Here is a 17,876-nt window from a genome sequence, read left to right as displayed (position 1 = left end):
TCACATCAGTGTCGGAGTCGAAATCAGAAGTTTTTCAGTTAAGGTCGATTCAACTTTAAATATCTTCACAATCACACACTTCATCATCACAATCACAAAAGAAATCTATATGCAAAATATGAGCTCTCTAGATCTGTTAGTTTTTGAATGAGAATAAATGGAAAAAACAGGTATCGGTCTCAAAATCTCTCACAACTCTTAAAAGTCAAAATTCTAATTACCTAAAACATTGACAAAAAAGCCAAAACATTTATCACTTTCTCCATGTAAAAATATGCTAGAAACCAGAAATACAATGTGCTAGAGATAGTAGTTTCTGCGTTACTGGCTATAAGTAAAATTAGACCTGCTCAATTAAAAAATTCGCATGAGCCTGGATGTGAAAATATGAACGAAAACAGTTAAATCAGAATCATCTAGGTTACATATTTCTAGGTAACATGTCTAGTAGCCTTTTTACAATTCAAAGAGCATTGTATAGTGATAGACTTAAACTTACTGACTCGGATAGTGAACTTTTCTTTAAATTCACCTCTCAAACCTCACCAAGGGCGACTTTGGGCACAGAGACACAGTATATCTTCAAACTCTTTATTCTTTTAATTGAACTTCTCACTGACATTTAAAAATAAAACTAAATAATAGTCACACACTTTATTACTACTTCAAATAGGGTTAGGGTGCCACTTTTCAATACACATGTAATACTACACACTCTTGGTAATGATTAATTTTTACTAAAATTTCTTGCTAGTAATATTACATATATTTTATCTGTTATCAAGATTTCCACATTTCATTTTAAACACCTTAAACATTTCTACCAGGGTTATGAGTTATGACTGTTTTGAGGGTTATGAATTTAAGCGCGGTTCTGATCTCGTTGCCTAGGCAACCAACCAGCAACCAATCAGAATCACGTATTAAATGCTTCACAACAAAGGCCATACTTTTTTTAAGAGAGGAGGATCTGGACATTTCAAAATCTACAGCGTATGAAAGAGAATTTCTATTTTCTCAATCTTCGTGACGTTTATACTCGCATAATCTCGTATACTTTGAGTACTCGACTACAATAGAACGCAATTATCATGATTAATGTGAAACTCTACATTGTTTTTCCCTCCAAGTGCAAAAAATTGGGCTGAATGATAGAGAAAATACATGTTCATGCATATATGTGAGAATATAGTATCAAACCCAAAAAACTTGTTATCTTTTCAAGAGAAACTTATCATATCGATAAAAATAAATAATTGAAAATATTTTGTTTCCTTTATCTTCATGATTTTCAACTTCTTCGTCATTCTAATAAATATTAACGAACTAGGCATTCGAATCGAAAGTAAAAAAGTTTTTTCCAATGTAGCACAGTGTCTTTCAGTGCATAAAAAGCCAAACATGAAGGGATATATCGAGTGGGGAAACTATATACCTGCCATGAATGCATGATAATCATTACAGATTACAAAAAAATATGATAAAAAAAGTCTGGAAGTCTGAGCACTAAATATATCTATAGTTTGGTCGCCTCAAGACACAGCGAGCCTTCAGTACTTAAGCAATCCAGCATAAAACTGCCTAAGATCTAAGACTCTAAAGGTATATACATAGGCAGCGGCGCGCATTGCAAGACTATTATTTCATATTGTATATTATAATCTGCCATGTAAAGAAAAAATGTGACAAGAGGTGGTGTGTGCTAGGGGTAGTCACGATCAGGGGCGAGCTTGTGTACATCGCACAGTTGACGCGAAGCTGATCGGACGACTTTCAACTCGCTTTTTTTATCGTACCTATGTGTATAGGTACCTATATAACTTTAATTTGTACAGTGAACGACCTCGAGTTGCAAGCGTCGAGAGCTCGGCATCACAACAGTCGCATCTTTGGCAAATATCGTCAGTCACAGTGACTAAAGGAACAGCGCGGATACTCACTCTGTTCGGAAGACGGAGTCTCGTCGACGGGCGGCGCGGTGCTCTTTTGCCTGCGCAGCAGCGGTATGCCGGCGGTACGCTTTGGCAGAAGACTGGGGCAGTTGGCCGGCTGGACAGAGCTCATGCAGTCGGCGTGGGCGTTGGCCTTGCAATTCCGGCAGCGAAAGCCCTGACGTGCGTGTCCGCGGAGTACCTGCCCGCAGGCGTCGCACGGCGTTATCTTTCGGTAGGTGTACTCGCGCCACTGGTGACCGCCGGACTCGGCCTCTAGGTTTTTCCTGAGGAACATAGACAGAACCCTGCTCTCAAACGGCTAGTCTCGGCTGTGCTCGTCGGTTACTCTCGTCCTCGGGAGTTCCGAGGCGCATCAGGCGAAATACTTCGAACCGTGTCTCGGAGCTCCCGAGGCAATAGTATATTACGTGCCTAGGGAGGAAAAAACTTGGACAGTCCATATCTCGTGTAAATTGTCACCCGAGCCGAAGGCGAGGATGGCAAACACGAGGTATGGGCTGTTCAATTTTCCTCCCGTGGTGCGTATACTATTTTTCTTCACACCAGCACCGAAAATGCACATTCCTCTCCAGGCGCCCGGGAGAGAATGTGGTTCTTTCGGTGCAGGTGTGGAGAAAACCGAATTATTTCACTCCGCGATAGGAGAGATAAGAAAACGGCACTTAATCGCATAAACAAATGCGCTTTCTCTAGACATTAGATTAATTCTTAGCATGAATTGCGCACATTGTATTTAACCATCTTCGTTGGATTTTCTCTTTATTTCATATTCTGAGAATAACGCTCTCTACTGGTATACACACATATATATATATATATATATATATATATATATATATATATATATATATATATGGATAAACGTTAACCACACATTCCAACGACACAGCATATAGCTAACCCTATAGCGGCTGTAAATGTTCGTATGTATACGTCACGACGTGACTCGCAGAAACAAAACACCGCGATCCCGGCTGCGTTGCCGTTGGTATGTATAGTCTCTACACGCTCGACCTTGCGCTTGTGGTCGACTGCCAGTCGTCAATTGAATTAGAGCTTATAATACACGCACGTTGATCTTTCCTAATATTACCAGGACTTTACAATTCTAATTCTTGAAGAGCTCTTGTGCATATATTCCTAGCGGAATCAGTGAATTTATCTGTGTTTTTTGGTATTGATATCTGTTGGTGAATCATTTGCTATCAAACGAGCGAGAAATCGTACAATTATTCATCGAACGGAGTAAAGCTTAATATCTGAGGAAATTATCATACAGTTTTATTTGGAAAATAACAAGAAACCGAGGTTGGTAAAAACATGTTCAATCTAAAAGGCAAATATAACCAAAGAAGCAAAAAGTACTTGATAAAATAAGGTTACGTCGTTAGAATCATAAATGAAGTTTTTTCTAACGCGTTTGTGTAGAGGAATCGTTGTAATAAAATCTTTGTAACTGGGATACGTTATCTCTTATTTAAAGAACATGAATAAAATTTTGCTTACCTGGACATGGCAACCACGGAAGAAACGGCATGGTACATAGCTTGTTTCCCTCTGAAGCGTTAGTAACAGAGAATTTACGGGTTTTAGTTTTGTTAGTCAAGAAAAAATGACAAAATTTGTAAGCATTCCTATTACGTAGCCTGCATGAAAGATTATATTTCATGTCAAAAACTAACCAAATTCTTAATCTAACCTCATTTATTTACGGTTATAGGCCGCGCTATATAAATCATCGTTACATGTCACTTAAATTACGTTAAATTGTAAGCAACGCATAATAAAATAACACGATAGTTAGTTCTACAGCTGCAAACAGGGTAGTTAAAATTTTTAAATTGGTATCTAAAAATTAATTGTAAAATTAAAAAAAAAAACTCGTTAGTTAAAAAATTAACTTTTTCAAATGTTAAAAACACGCTTGGATGTATATAAATATGTATAGAGGGCACCAACTTTTCATTGGGCGGAGGTGTGGTAGGTGTAGTTTTCAGACTTTTGAATGCTTTCAACCATTTGTGCTTCGTATTACTCCCGGTTGAACCGTTTGACATTTTCCGATTTCCCGTTCCATCTGGTTGCGCTGCCTCCGCTCCTCCTCCGAACAATTCTTTCTGTAACGTAAAAAGAGACAAAATTTAATTTTGATTTTGAAACAAAAATTGTTTCTATGTTGAATTGAGGTTATATTCTGTGGATACAAGTCATATTATGTTTTCTGTTTAGAAGAATATTATTTATAATTTTTTATGTATTCGGGCGCTGTTACAATAAGTGAGAAAACACTCGCTGAATAGTTATAGTTTTGTTTTGCCGTCATTATTTTATAATTCGAGGAATCAATTCTTTCTTTTTATAGCGTCTTTTATGATAGGGTTGATCCTAAAATGTATTGGGGTTATCTTTTTTTGGAGAAGATCAATTTTTAGAAAACAAAGTCATTATTGCATTAAAGTTAAAGATTTATTTGTAAAATATCTAAATAGAGAGTATGTGTACTAACAAAATATGTGTCAAAGTCACCTAATTGAATGTACACAGTGATGTTTACCTTTTCGGTCGCGAATTTATTAGTTTTGTTTTCATTATACTAAATACATGAGTTCATTTTTCAACAGGCCATTTTTCATAAAATGGCAATAGCATATTATACCATGATTCAATTTAAAATAAAGTATTAATTGTAAAAAGGCTTCTTCAGACTAAAATTTGTGCATTAGTTGTGTCAATTTTGTTAATTTGTATCCCAGATTTGTAAGAGGATATAAGATTTTTTAAAATCTTTAACTATTATTCCTCTCTTCTCCTCAAATAAATGCAAACATTGTTGACTAACAATGAGTAAATGCAATGAAGATTTGAAACAATTCGAACAAGCGGGTTATACAGTTCAAAGCAAAGCGTATGCGCGCTTGCCTTTCTACGTTTGGTAGCGTGATGCTTGCCGTCTTCAACCGAGCGATACTTCCTTATCCGCCTGACCATCATTTTGAGGCCGTAACTACAGTGGGTAGGCAATCCTTGTACACCAAATCTACGAAGCACTGCACTCGTCCGAGCAGAGAAAGCAATCCCGCGTGCGCGTTCGAGATTTCAGCGCGAGAAACTGCAGGCGGCCCATCGTCGACCCCAAGAATCCGTCCGAAGCCAAACGCAACGCGGCCTAATTGGATCTGCGCTCGCGTGTGCGCCGCCGAGATCGGAGATAAGCACCCGCTCTGCAATGCGTGCGGACTTGCGAATGCCTCTGCTGATGGCGCTCGAGCCGCCGCCGCCGCCACGCGCGCTCGCGCATCCGGCTAAATTCGATTTAGCCCACGGCTGAGATTAAGGCGTGCTGCTGCTGCTACTCTCCTGCACTTTCAAAGGCCAACAGCGCGGCTTGCCTGCTTTTCGATCAGACCTATTTATAGATTCCGTAAATTGAAGGCGCGGATAATAAATACCCTTTGGATAACGAGCTACGTGCATTGTGCAGGTTGAAGGCACCCAGAAGATTACATTTTTAAAAGATTCACAATGTACCTTAAAACGGTCAACTTTTTAAATCATACTAGCAAGTTTAGATGCGCTCCGCGCGTTCTTTTTATCGTAATCATATATTTTCTCAAAATATATACTTGTTGAGGTTAGGAATTCATACGTCTGCACAGATCGCGCGCGAAACCGAATAGCTAATCAGAACGACTCTTCACTGTCCTTCAAGATGGCGCGATCAATTCTTTTAGATGGGACCATCGAATAATATAAATAGCGTTTAAATTCGAAATGTCTTCAAATTATTCCTTTAAATGAAGAACCGATAGTTCATCTATATAGAAGTATTCAAATGTCATGCATGCATTACAATGTTAAGGGTACAGAAAATAATTTATATCACTCATACATTCCTATTTAACAAAGAGTATAACTTGAGAAACATCTTAACGCTTATAATAGTTATAATCAGAGTATGAAAAAAAGGCTTAAAAACATTCGAAAATAGCAAGAACCACTGCATTTTTTTACGACTTTTTGATACAGTTTAGTGTTGTCCATTTGTTTTAGAACATTTCACAAACAAGAACTCAAATAAAAGCTGATCTCTGCTTGTACTTGTAACTATGTATAGTAAATGAAATCTCTAAAAAAAATAAATTTTAAAAAAGTAAAAAGTTAGGCAAGTTTAATATATTTCGCAACAAAATTACAGATTGAAAAGTACTAAGATCAATCAAACAAAGTCAAGTTTATTATATTTAATCGTGATGAAGCAAGGAACAACTCTCAAGATAAGTATTACGTAACTTGCCATGCCCGTTTAATTTTGTTTATTGGTGAACAACTAAAATTTCCTTTTATGTATTAGAACGTCATACAAACACCATAAGTACAATGAAACGGGCATGGCAAGTTACGTAGTAATTATCTTGAGAGTTGTTCCTTGCTTCATCACGATTAAATATAATAAACTTGACTTTGTTTGATTGATCTTAGTACTTTTCAATCTGTAATTTTGTTGCGAAATATATTAAACTTGCCTAACTTTTTACTTTTTTAAAAGTTATTTTTTTTAGAGATTTCAATCCTTTTTAGTAAAATTTTTTGAGTATTTCATATTCGACGTCGTAGAAATAAAATATAAGCATATTTAGCACCTTTAGATCAAAGCTTTTTTGTAACATTTTTATCACTAACATGAGATCACTGATTGTTGATATACACCACCCTTGAATTATTTCAACGCCAAGACACCAAAACCCACGGCGCGAACTATCCAGACCTCGTTATCGGACACCCTGTACACCTAGACGCCGTCATCGTATGATTTATTTACCTAGACACCAAAAACCACGAAGCGCACGACCTAGACCTCGTCATCGGCCACCCTGTACACCTGGACACCGCGTTCAAGTGATTTTTACACCTAGACACCAAAAACCACGGAGCAAACTACCTAGACCTCGTCATCGGCCACCCTGTACACCTAGACACCGCCCTCGAATTATTTCAACACCAAAAGCCACGGAGCGCACGACCTAGACCTCGTCATCGGCCACCCTGTACACCTGGACACCGCGTTCAAATGATTTTTACACCTAGACACCAAAAACCACGGAGCGAACTACCTAGAACTCGTCATCGGCCACCCTGTACACCTAGACAGCGCCCTCGAATTATTTCAACACCAAAAGCCACGGAGCGCATGACCTAGACCTCGTCATCGGCCACCCTGTACACCTGGACACCGCGTTCAAATGATTTTTACACCTAGACACCAAAAACCACGGAGCGAACTACCTAGAACTCGTCATCGGCCACCCTGTACACCTAGACACCGCCCTCGAATTATTTCAACACCAAAAGCCACGGAGCGAACTACCTAGACCTCGTCATCGGCCACCCTGTACACCTAGGTACCGCCCTCGAATTATTTCTACACCTAGACACCAAAAACCACGGTGCGAACTACCTAGACCTCGCCATCGGCCGCCCTGTACACCTAGATGCCGTCCTCGTATGATTTATTTATCTAAACACCAAAAATCACGGAGCGCACCACCTAGACGTCGTCATCGGCCACCCTGTACACCTGGACACCGCGTTCAAGTGATTTTTACACCTAGACACCAAAAACCACGGAGCAAACTACCTAGACCTCGTCATCGGCCACCCTGTACACCTAGACACCGCCCTCGAATTATTTCAACACCAAAAGCCACGGAGCGCACGACCTAGACCTCGTCATCGGCCACCCTGTACACCTGGACACCGCATTCAAATGATTTTTACACCTAGACACCAAAAACCACGGAGCGAACTACCTAGACCTCGTCATCGGCCACCCTGTACACCTAGGTACCGCCCTCGAATTATTTCTACACCTAGACACCAAAAACCACGGTGCGAACTACCTAGACCTCGCCATCGGCCGCCCTGTACACCTAGATGCCGTCCTCGTATGATTTATTTATCTAAACACCAAAAATCACGGAGCGCACCACCTAGACGTCGTCATCAGCTACCCTATTTATCTAGACACCTTCCTTGAAAGATTTTTACACCAAAACACCGAATACTACGGAGCACACATTTATAATTCAAGCAGAGGAGCAGACAATGTAGGCTCAATAGCTTGTGCGGCCAACTTCACAGTCTAACCACTCGGTCAAACTGCACGCAGCTAACTTAACGGTCTTACCACTTTTTGGGCTGAAGAAAAATTAAGCAAGTGATTTCAGCATTTTTGTTCACCTGCATACTTGTTTATTATGTTAAAGCTGGTTTATTGCTGATATTTTGGTTTAAAATCATAGTTTGGCATACCAGTATAAACATTTATCAAAATTAGCTGGTTACATGAATGATAAATAATTTATTTCCTTAATTGAAAATTCGAGAGACCAATATAGAAGTAAATAGTGTCACGGGCGCCGCGGCGTCGTCTGCTTCTCAAACTCGCCTTCGTGGCGCTCCCGCGCCACTTGATTGAAGTTCAGACCACTGTAGACACCAACCTTCAAGAAATAGATTCAGCTGATTTGGGAACTGATTTCTTGTCTTAAAATTAATCAAATGACTGTTATCTTTGTGTAATGTGTCTTTGTTGCCAAAAAATTGATATATTTTGCTTAACAAATTTGCTGCTTGCCATTATCGACCAATTATTAAATATTTATTTAATTGGTCGATAAAGGCAAGCTATCATAAAACGAGTGAGTAATTACAACATTTAAAATCGTTGAATGTTAACTTTTGTCAATGAAACATACGTAAAAAAATACTAAAGTTTAATAAAATATTTCGTGAAAAGATAATATCCGTTTTCCTTAACATCATTTTTGTCTTGTTAAGCTAGACCGTTTCTAAAAAGTAAAAGTTCTTTTGGACAAAAAAAAGTAAGGATGTGTTTGTTTTTCACGTATAATTATATGCAAGAAATCTGTTTTGCAAAGTTGTAATAAAATTAATTTCCTAGAGGTTAGAAGTTCTCCTAGCAAGTATATGCTGTAAATACAATTTTTTTGGTTAATTTTCCCATGTTAACAATTCTCGTGATTTATAAGACCAAATAATTGGGCTGATCTAAATACATAAGTTTTATATGCATTCCGCATGAAATAGTATATTGTGTACCAAGGGCGTAAAGTGGGCTTTTTTAGGCCGAGTGTGGATCTTGCAGTACGAGTCAAGGCGAGTTAGCCCGAGCCGAAGGCGAGGGCGTTTACGAGCCGCAGACGAGTACTGCAAAATCCACGAGGCCAAAAAGCCCACTTAGCCCTTGGTGCACACCATATTTTATGTAACGCGCGGACGTATTTTCGCGTTTTTTCGTACGTGTTAAGAGAGACTGATGTGACTATTTTTTGACACGGCAACCGTGCTCTTGTCTTGTTCAAACATTATATAAAATAAATAAATAATGCAAATTTATCAAAATCAACTTTTTTTTTAAAATTACAACAAAAAAAATTTTGCGGGTAATAAAGACTTTTTAGCGGGCAATAAAGGCCATTATTGTCCGCTGTTTGAATATGCGGGCAATAAAGGTTTTTATTGCCCGCTAAAATAACTTTTTTGCCCGCCGGTCAAAAAAGAGTCACTTTAGTCCATATTAATAGGTACGAAAAACGCGAAAATCGTTCGCGTGTTACATAAAAATATTTTTCTTTTCCATAAGACTGAAAAAGTTGATTGTGGTAAATAGTAATAGGCTTACAAGTAAGAGAGTTATTGATTGCATACTTGGAGATCAAATAGTGAACACTGAATGTTGCTTGCAATATTGTTGAATTATTTTTAACCGTTTTGGTGGATGTTTATTTTTAATTTTCTTTTTGTGTCGTTGATCAGATAACTGGTATCGTTGCGGCTGACCTGATATTGATTCCCATTACTGGCTGCGTATCTTTCCAGCTAGTATAAGGTCACGTACATTCGATAGTACGACTTTTTTCATAGCTGTTGTAAATAATAAATATTCACTATTGTTGTAGGCGCATGCAAGTGTCTTATTACTTAACTCTTAATGCGTTTAAAATTCAGTCGATACCGATATATGTTTATTTTTGAATGACATTTTTTCGTTTTATTTACTAAGGAGTAACATTTTCGAAAAGCTAAATAATTGTATAAAAGTATATATAAAATAGTAGTTTAGTTAATTCTTTACCGTTATTTTTAATCAAATCCATACAATTGTTTATTAGAGAATCTTTAAGTTGTTAGCTCTGCTTTACATTTGGCCATGAATAAATAAGAAATTGAATTTTGTTGAATGATTTTAAAGTAAAAACACACTTTAAAAAACTTCAAGGGTTTACATAAAACTTTTACGCATCGAAATCACTAACATCGCAATGTATAGCCATTACTTAATTGAGAAATTGACGGAGTAATGCGGCGTAGGCGTGCATGCATGAGTTCTTGTAAACATGGTGACTAACACCGAAATTATGACAAATGCTTCTTTTCTTTCCCCAACAATTGTATACTCTAACGATAACAGTTATAAATCGATTTATTTAATTTCTTTTTATCATTTTATTATTATTATTATTTTAATGTCATCTTCATAATTACTGAGCTATTTATTAACGATTAGTGCATTGTTTGGCAATAATTAAACGGCTAAATCTAAAAAAGAGATGATAATGATTTATAAAAAAAAGAGATTAACCGCAATTTATTGAAAATATCACATACTTTTCACTTGATAATCAATAATCGAGAAAAAATGAGTTTATATTTCGACGCAAAAATGTAAACGTAAGGGAAGAAATATGGAGCAGTTTCTTCAAGCGTTTGAAAATTTCGTCGTGACCTAATAAGTCAATCGCTTGCGAAACTGGAACACTTTGGCTACAGAGCTTTGCATCAGTTTATAGTTCAACTCTGAACAAATTCTCAGAGTGTAAGCACGTTAATCGAAATCTCTTATTGGATCGATCGCGGCTTGCGTTGAATAAATGTTTTAATGAACCGTCAATGCAATCCTGCAGCCTCATTACGTTCTATTGTTCTGACACAATTCCCGGAGAGTCTAACCTCAATTCCCTCAACATTATCACCATCACCTGTCCCCGTGCGAAAACAGCGCCGTTCAATCACGCAATCACGTAACGCACAGGCACATAATGTGTAGAGGGTGCAGGAAAAAATGTAGTCTCTGACGAGAGTATACTAACAACCCGTACACGCAGTGACGTCCAGCCCATGTTTTCCGCAGTGAGGAGAGGCAGCAGCAGCAGCAGCAACAGCAATGCAGCAGAGGGACGGAGAAGCGTCGCTCGCTTGGTCCTTGCACTTTCTCTCTTGACGACCTATCTCGTCGGACTAGGTTGGCAGGATGGATTTTCGCTGCGCTCTCGCTCTCCCTCTCTCTCGCTCCCGCTTTCGCTCTGACCCAGTTGCAAGGGCGCATGTCGCCGATACCGCGAGCGCCAGCCGGACCGCCCGCTATGCCTGCTCCTCTTGTGTGTATACTGTATACGTTTATATTTATACGCTCTCGAGTCTCATCGTTCTTTCTTGCTCTTTCATACTTAGGTGACGTCTATTTTATGGTGTTTATGAATGTTCACGGAGAGGCGCGCCCGCCCCTTCTCGAGTAACCGAGCTAATGAGTAATTTCGTCGCTGCGCTGTTAATGCTAGATTTTGGCGCCAGAGCTTGCGATGAGGCGCGCAGGGGGACGCGCAGCTGGCGCGCTTACGCACGTGTGCGCGATGCGGTATGCGGCCGTACAGGAGAGAAAGAGAGAGAGAGAGAGAGAGAGAGAGAGAGAGAGAGAGAGAGAGAGAGGGAGTTTCCTAGTATCCGACTGCAGCTTTTGCCTGAGGTGCATGTGCAGGCGCATGCGCTTCGAGCAATGCAAGAGCTGGAGTATGGGTTGTGCAGCTTTTTCGACTTTCAAGCGCGTGGAATTGTGCTGCGTTGCGACGGAGTCAATTGCTTTTTTTTTTTATTTAGAATTTCCGCTATAATCAGCTTTGTTGCAGAAGGGTGACAATTTAACTAAAGTCTATGTCAATTAGATTTATATAAAGCAGTGGACAAAAATCTTCATTCTGAGCTTCTTATCTCATTTAAAGTATGTTTATTTGGTTGAAAGCTCTTAGACAGTCTAAAATACACGTTCTTATAGAATTTCGACAGCTTGTCATTTATCACTAGGTGTAAACTATATAATTAAATTTAATATATTATGATCACGATACAGAAAATTGGTGTGCCTACTTTTCACTTCTTGCAATGAAATATCTTTTTAGGTTCGCGCATGTTTTAAACAAAAACTTGAAATTTTTTGAGTTTTTAAAAATTTTTGGAAATATTAGAATATACAGATTTTAAATACTTTATCCCCGATCCGTTTTGTAGACAACAAAAATAAAAAAATATGTTAAACAACATGAGGTTAATGGGCTTTTTTGGCTTATGGGGTTCTAGACCACCTCAACTCCATTTTCTTAGTTGTACAATCAGTTGTAGTATTGTGTAAGAGAAGCACGATTTTTACGTTTTTGAACATTCTAAGTGAACGCGAAGTAGACTTTTTATATACTAGCGCCAAAAAAATTAATACATAGAAATAGACAAATTGCATCGTACAATATCAAGCAGCGGGGATATGTAATGTTGTTGCCAGCTCATAAGTTAACAAATTTAAATGCTGCATTCTAAAAGTTTTCCAATATTAGCGGAAACATCGTATAACAACTATATAAATAACTATAAGACTAAGAAGGAATAGGGTTCAAACTAAATAAATTCGACTCGAACTCTAAAAAAAACGCATTGTAATCATTCTTATTCGTCCTCTGATTAGATAAGCCTGATGGAAATAATGCTACTTTTTTGAGTGTACGTCATATAGAATAAGATTTATATGTACTAAAATAAATGAAACGATCACATCAAAGGTAATTAACGTTGCTTGCGTACATGACAAAGCTTTAAATAAAAGTTCTTTTTTAAAAAATGGACAAGTATTGATCTTTGTCAAACAGTGAAATCCAATGTTTTGTCAGAAGCAGATTTGACATGTGCACTCGCAGTTTAACGATGCTTTTAAAATCAAGCATATGGCACATGGCGAAATTTATAGCTAACAGACAGTCGATCACTGTTTGCGTATGAGTCACAAAAATGTAAATATAAACAATTATTATATAGTTTTCACGTTCTTAATGATTGTTTGCTAGGAATCATTGCAAGAATTGCAGTATGTCAATTAGACATCTGAGGAACAGTTTATTAATAAAATAAGCATTTAATTTTAAAAAACTTAAATATGATTTGCAATGTATTATTACCATAATTTTTTATGTTTATATATGTGTCCCTCTTTATAATATATAATCATATCTCGAAGAACAAAATGCATTTTAGCCTTTCAAAAGTGACAGTGCTAATTGATTAAAGTACCATTTTTTTAGTTATTTTATTTGTTGAGGTATACCCTTTACTTTTTTGACCAGACACTATTCCATTTTATAATCACAAAACAGTCTATTATACTCCTATCAATCCATTTGTCTTTCATTAGTGTACGAAATTCCTAATTCCATAAAAATAGTTTTTTAAATCCGCACAGTTCATTTGGTGGCTGGTATTCATATTTACAAAGTGTAATAGCGATATGAATATTTTCCAGATAATATTCAATGTTACTAAATCAATTGTTTTCGTACTTTTTTGCAAAATGCTCTATATATTTATCTTAGTCTTGATGTTCTTGCTGATCAAGATTTATGTTATGAAAATCGACATTGAGTGTTTCGGATTCTAATTTTGTTTATTCACGACTGATCTATAAGAGCCACTTCATTCCCTGAAAAGCGGGACTAAAGTAGCTTTTTATTCTCTCATATATTTTCTCCCATATTTACGGGAAATAAAGTTACTTTATTTCCGCAAATGCGAGACTAACATTATTAATTAATATGACATTATGCAACAAGGGAGTAAAGTCATTGATTATTCCCGCGGGTGATTACTGCTTCGCTTGGGTAGTAAACCCACCCGCAGGAATAATTTACGACTTTTATCCCTTGTTGCATATTGTCCTTTTTCTTTTTTAACGCCTTCTTCTTTAATTTTTATATAATATTATGTTGGCATAAGGGCCGCTTAATTTGCTTTTTTTCACGTTATCCTTTAGGTAAAAAGTGTTCATAAATTATTTAAATAATACCTTACTATAATCAATAAAAATTGTGGTGCAAAGGTATCCTTTTCATATTAAAAATGTTTTTCTGACGTTCTACAACTATTAGGTATACATAAAACGTTATCTACTAGTGTGTACAAATTCTTAATTTAAACTTGAATACATTTTGCGAGAACTTCTTTTACATAAATTCAATCATAAATAAATTTAAGACACTATTTTAGGTTTTTAATATAAATATAATGAAATATTTAGATATAATTAAAAAATATTTTTATTCGAATCTAATAATTTATTATAATATAATAAAATTTACTTTAACGTTTTTGCAAAAGAATAGTAATTTATTTTAATTTAAAATAAAAAAGCCAATGTCTATTATACACCATGTGGCACCGATAGTATACTCTCTATACTTGTAAGGGCAGCAGTTAATTGCGTAACTCTTATTAAATGGTATATCAAGTAGTATTTGCCGCTATGAGTTTAAGACTGCAACTTTGACAATATCTAATAAAAAAAATTGTTTATAATACAAAAAAGTCTATTATGATGTTGACTGGGTGATGTTTTATGTAATGATAATTAGATCAAATTTTATTTGCAGACTTTGTTTTAGAAATAATGGCATCTTTAGAATCAAATGAATTAATTGGTAGCTATATACCTTTCCTTCAATAAATAATTCACTATAAATATGTTTCTAAAAACTTATTTATATATTTCTTTTTATTTTAGAAGGAGACTTTATGTATCTTCCTTATTTCTCTTACATAAAAGAAGAAATTGATATTAGTTTTGATGAATCTGCAACCGCTGACGTTGATAATTATTCTGGTATATTTTGAATATATTAAAATGATATTTTAATGCTGTATGACTTTATGCAGTGATAAATCTTTTTCCATAGATACCGAGATTCCAGAACTCACAAAGCAACAATTTCAAAATGTGAGAGATCAAATAAAAGTGGATAGAAGCGACGAAATTTCCATTGAGTCAGATAATTGTATGAAATAACTTTTATGGAAATAAGGAAAAGTACCTATGTATCTCATGTACTTTTCTTAATACGCATGTATACATCTAAATATTTCAAGCTATTCATCAATTTATACTCTTTAGATGCTGATTGTAATGATTCCACGACCAATTCTACAAATTATTCCGAAAAATTTATTCCGAACGAAGAATCATGTAAAACATGTCAAATGTAATAAATAAAAAGTAATATTATTTTCAATTATGCATTAACATTTGCTATTTTTCTTAAGGTTTCACATTCGAAGAAGTATTTGAAAATCATAGTATCAATCAAAATACTGTGAAAAAATCATTGAAAAGTAAAAGGTTCAGTAAGTACCATACTTCTCTCAGTAAAACGTAAGTTGTGTTATCGATACTGCATTTTAATCAAATTAATGTCATATTCTATAGGCACACAAAATTTAATTGATATGTATTGTTGTGATTGCAAAAAAGTAAGAAAACGAGTCCGCGGTGATAAAAGAACTGTATGCAAAAAATGTAAAGTTTCTCTAAAATATCAGTGCACTAAATGTAAAAAACGATATACAACGTACAAAACGGCATTTTTGCACATTAAAACAAAGTGCAATCAAGCGCCGTTATTTCAATGTTCTGCGTGTAATTATGAAGCACGAAATGAAGTAAAACTTAATGATCACGTGCAAAACCGACATACTCTTCAGGAATGCTCAGGTTGCGGCAAGAGATATGAGAGTAACCAAATGGTGAAGCATCAATTGCACGACTGCAGGTCTTGGAATAATCCGTTAAACAATGGTAATTTTAATATTATTTTTATCTAACATCGGTACATTTGCACTTATCTAATTATATAAATGCAAATTTAATAATATTTTCGCTTTCTTAATATATATATATATATATATATATATATATATATATATATATTAATTAAAAATATATATACAATAATTAAAAAAACATAAGCAAATCATGAATATATATATATATATATATATATATATATATATATATATTCATGATTTGCTTATGTTTTTTTTAATTATTGTATTTGGATGACAATTAAATTAATCAATTAATGATCTTGTATAACACATTGTTTATATTATGAACCTGTAATATATTATAATATATATATATATATATATATATATATAAATATGAATGTAACAGATACCTGTTCAAAAACCAAACAATTCAACGCAGATAAAATTGAATCTAATATCAACCAAAAACCGAAAGTTATTAAACCTGGTAAGCGATACTAAATGTAAATTTTAAGTAGATTGTATATAGTACATTGATTTGTTGATTGTTTTTGTATATAATGTATAGGTCTGTTTTTGGAACGATATTGTAAGACTTGCGATGAAACTCTAGAGAAAGTTAGAGGTGTTAATAATTGTAAAGATTGCAAATCATTATTATTATATCAATGTATCATATGTTGCAATCGATATAGTAGTATAATGTCTGCATATCAACATATAAGGTCTTGTATTCAGTTAGCTGAATTCCATTGTTCCGAATGCGGTTTTCAAACAGTTTATAAAACAAGTTTAGTCAACCACATAGAAAGTAAACATGTGCTTCAAGAATGCGAAGTGTGTGATGTTATATGTAAAAATCGGCGTAGTCTACTTAAACACAAAAAGTACGAGTGCAAAAATAATCAACGTGTCAAGGGTAATCAAATTTGTATTTATCTTAAATATATTGCCATGCTTGAATGGTTTTACAAAGACAATATGCTTTTTCAGGTAAATCAAAAAGAAACAAAACTTCTGCATAAGTGTAACAGAAATCTTATGTGAGTATATGATTATTTTTTTTTTTTGAAGAAACAAAAATTTAATATATTACAAATTACATACAATTTCAGTATAACTTGAGTATATTATCCGCGAAGTTATGTATAATATAAAAGAAAACTTACTATATACGTTACATTAATAGTATCTAAAAATTTTTTATTCATATTTTGAAAACTTTTTGGATGAATGTACAGACAGAGTTTTATTGCTAACAAATATACAACAATTTATAATAATTTTTTACTATTCATAACATCAACAGGTCGTCTTTAAGATGATACTATTGACTAAAGCATCAGATGCAGCACTGCTTTGTAAATGCGTGAAGTACTCCATTGGTAGACACATAATTAGTAAGGTACTTTTACTTGTGAGATGAATTCTTGGATTTCGATTTTGCAACGCACTAGTTCAGTTTCACCGAGCATGTTATGCCCACAAACATTATGTAACGAACGATTTTTTCTGTATCTGTGCGTGCGAGTGCAATCAGTGCTTTATGTGCGTGTTCGGTGTTTTTTCTCGTTTTATCTTTTATATATCATTTCGCTTTTTATTGTGTCAGTTTGCTTAAATATTAATAAATCAGTGTTTTTTATGCCGAAAGGCTTTTTCCCGTAAACAAGTGTTTTCATTTTAAAACTTTTATCCAACAGTGTAAAATCATAAGAATCTAAAGTCAAAGTATCCTAATTATTCAATTCAACAAAATTATCTCTTTTTTAATAATAACTAACCTGCCACCTAAGGCAAGTTAGATAGTAACGTTTATTCAGATATAGTATTTATGTTATGCAAATGTCAATAAAATTCAAGGTTAAGTGTCAAGATTGAATGCTGATTTCGATTATACATCGTACTCGTTCTCATGATTAAAGACGTGTACCGCTTCCTAGCGCCAGATGTCGCCACTTTAGAGCAAGCTTTTTTCTTGCTCTCCGC

General features: G+C 35.3%; 2 protein-coding genes across 11 annotated transcripts in view; one reads left to right on the top strand and one right to left on the bottom strand.

Annotated features, from left to right (window-relative positions):
• LOC100116062 overlaps positions 1–17,876 on the bottom strand; it is a 116,503-nt gene that overhangs the window by 26,878 nt on the left and 71,749 nt on the right. For 5 of the 6 annotated variants that reach the window (XR_004344956.1, XR_004344950.1, XR_004344958.1 and 2 more), the window contains 3 exons: positions 3,915–4,072; positions 3,462–3,512; positions 1,941–2,218 (listed from right to left, as the gene is read on the bottom strand). Coding sequence is in view for 1 of the 6 variants with exons in the window: in XM_031929341.2 (XP_031785201.1) it covers positions 1,941–2,218; positions 3,462–3,512; positions 3,915–4,072 (487 nt within the window). In the remaining 5 variants the exon portion in view is untranslated. The remainder of the gene's footprint in view (positions 1–1,940; positions 2,219–3,461; positions 3,513–3,914; positions 4,073–17,876) is intronic. The other variant, XR_004344952.1, reaches the window with a different exon arrangement.
• On the top strand, positions 2,922–17,556 carry LOC103315952 (zinc finger imprinted 3-like). Of its 5 annotated transcripts, none has more exons than XM_031929374.1 (11): positions 2,922–3,263; positions 14,717–14,764; positions 14,848–14,946; positions 15,020–15,167; positions 15,235–15,322; positions 15,384–15,464; positions 15,547–15,915; positions 16,294–16,374; positions 16,456–16,806; positions 16,881–16,930; positions 17,197–17,556. In XM_031929374.1, the coding sequence occupies exons 4-10, from the start codon at positions 15,135–15,137 to the stop codon at positions 16,910–16,912; spliced, it is 1,035 nt and encodes a 344-aa protein (XP_031785234.1). In that variant the 5' UTR covers positions 2,922–3,263; positions 14,717–14,764; positions 14,848–14,946; positions 15,020–15,134; the 3' UTR covers positions 16,913–16,930; positions 17,197–17,556. The 5 variants fall into 5 exon arrangements, with proteins under 5 accessions (XP_031785234.1, XP_031785219.1, XP_031785243.1 ...); XM_031929359.2 differs by having other exon boundaries at positions 2,942–3,263; positions 15,020–15,118; positions 15,235–15,306; XM_031929376.1 differs by lacking the exons at positions 2,922–3,263; positions 14,717–14,764 and having other exon boundaries at positions 14,925–14,946; positions 15,020–15,150; positions 15,235–15,306.

This window comes from Nasonia vitripennis, chromosome 1, assembly GCF_009193385.2.
Source record: "Nasonia vitripennis strain AsymCx chromosome 1, Nvit_psr_1.1, whole genome shotgun sequence".
In the NCBI taxonomy this organism is placed as follows: domain Eukaryota; kingdom Metazoa; phylum Arthropoda; class Insecta; order Hymenoptera; family Pteromalidae; genus Nasonia; species Nasonia vitripennis.
The sequence above is the reverse complement of the archived record's forward strand: the minus strand, read 5'-3'. Positions and strand labels throughout refer to the sequence as shown.

Coding starts and splice junctions, on each gene's coding strand:
- LOC103315952 (XM_031929359.2), top strand. CDS start 14,734: ATGGCATCTTTAGAATCAAATGAATTAATTG. Junction 15,307..15,383: donor TATTCCGAACGAAGAATCAT/GTAAAACATGTC, acceptor ATTTTTCTTAAG/GTTTCACATTCGAAGAAGTA. Junction 16,375..16,455: donor ACCGAAAGTTATTAAACCTG/GTAAGCGATACT, acceptor TATAATGTATAG/GTCTGTTTTTGGAACGATAT.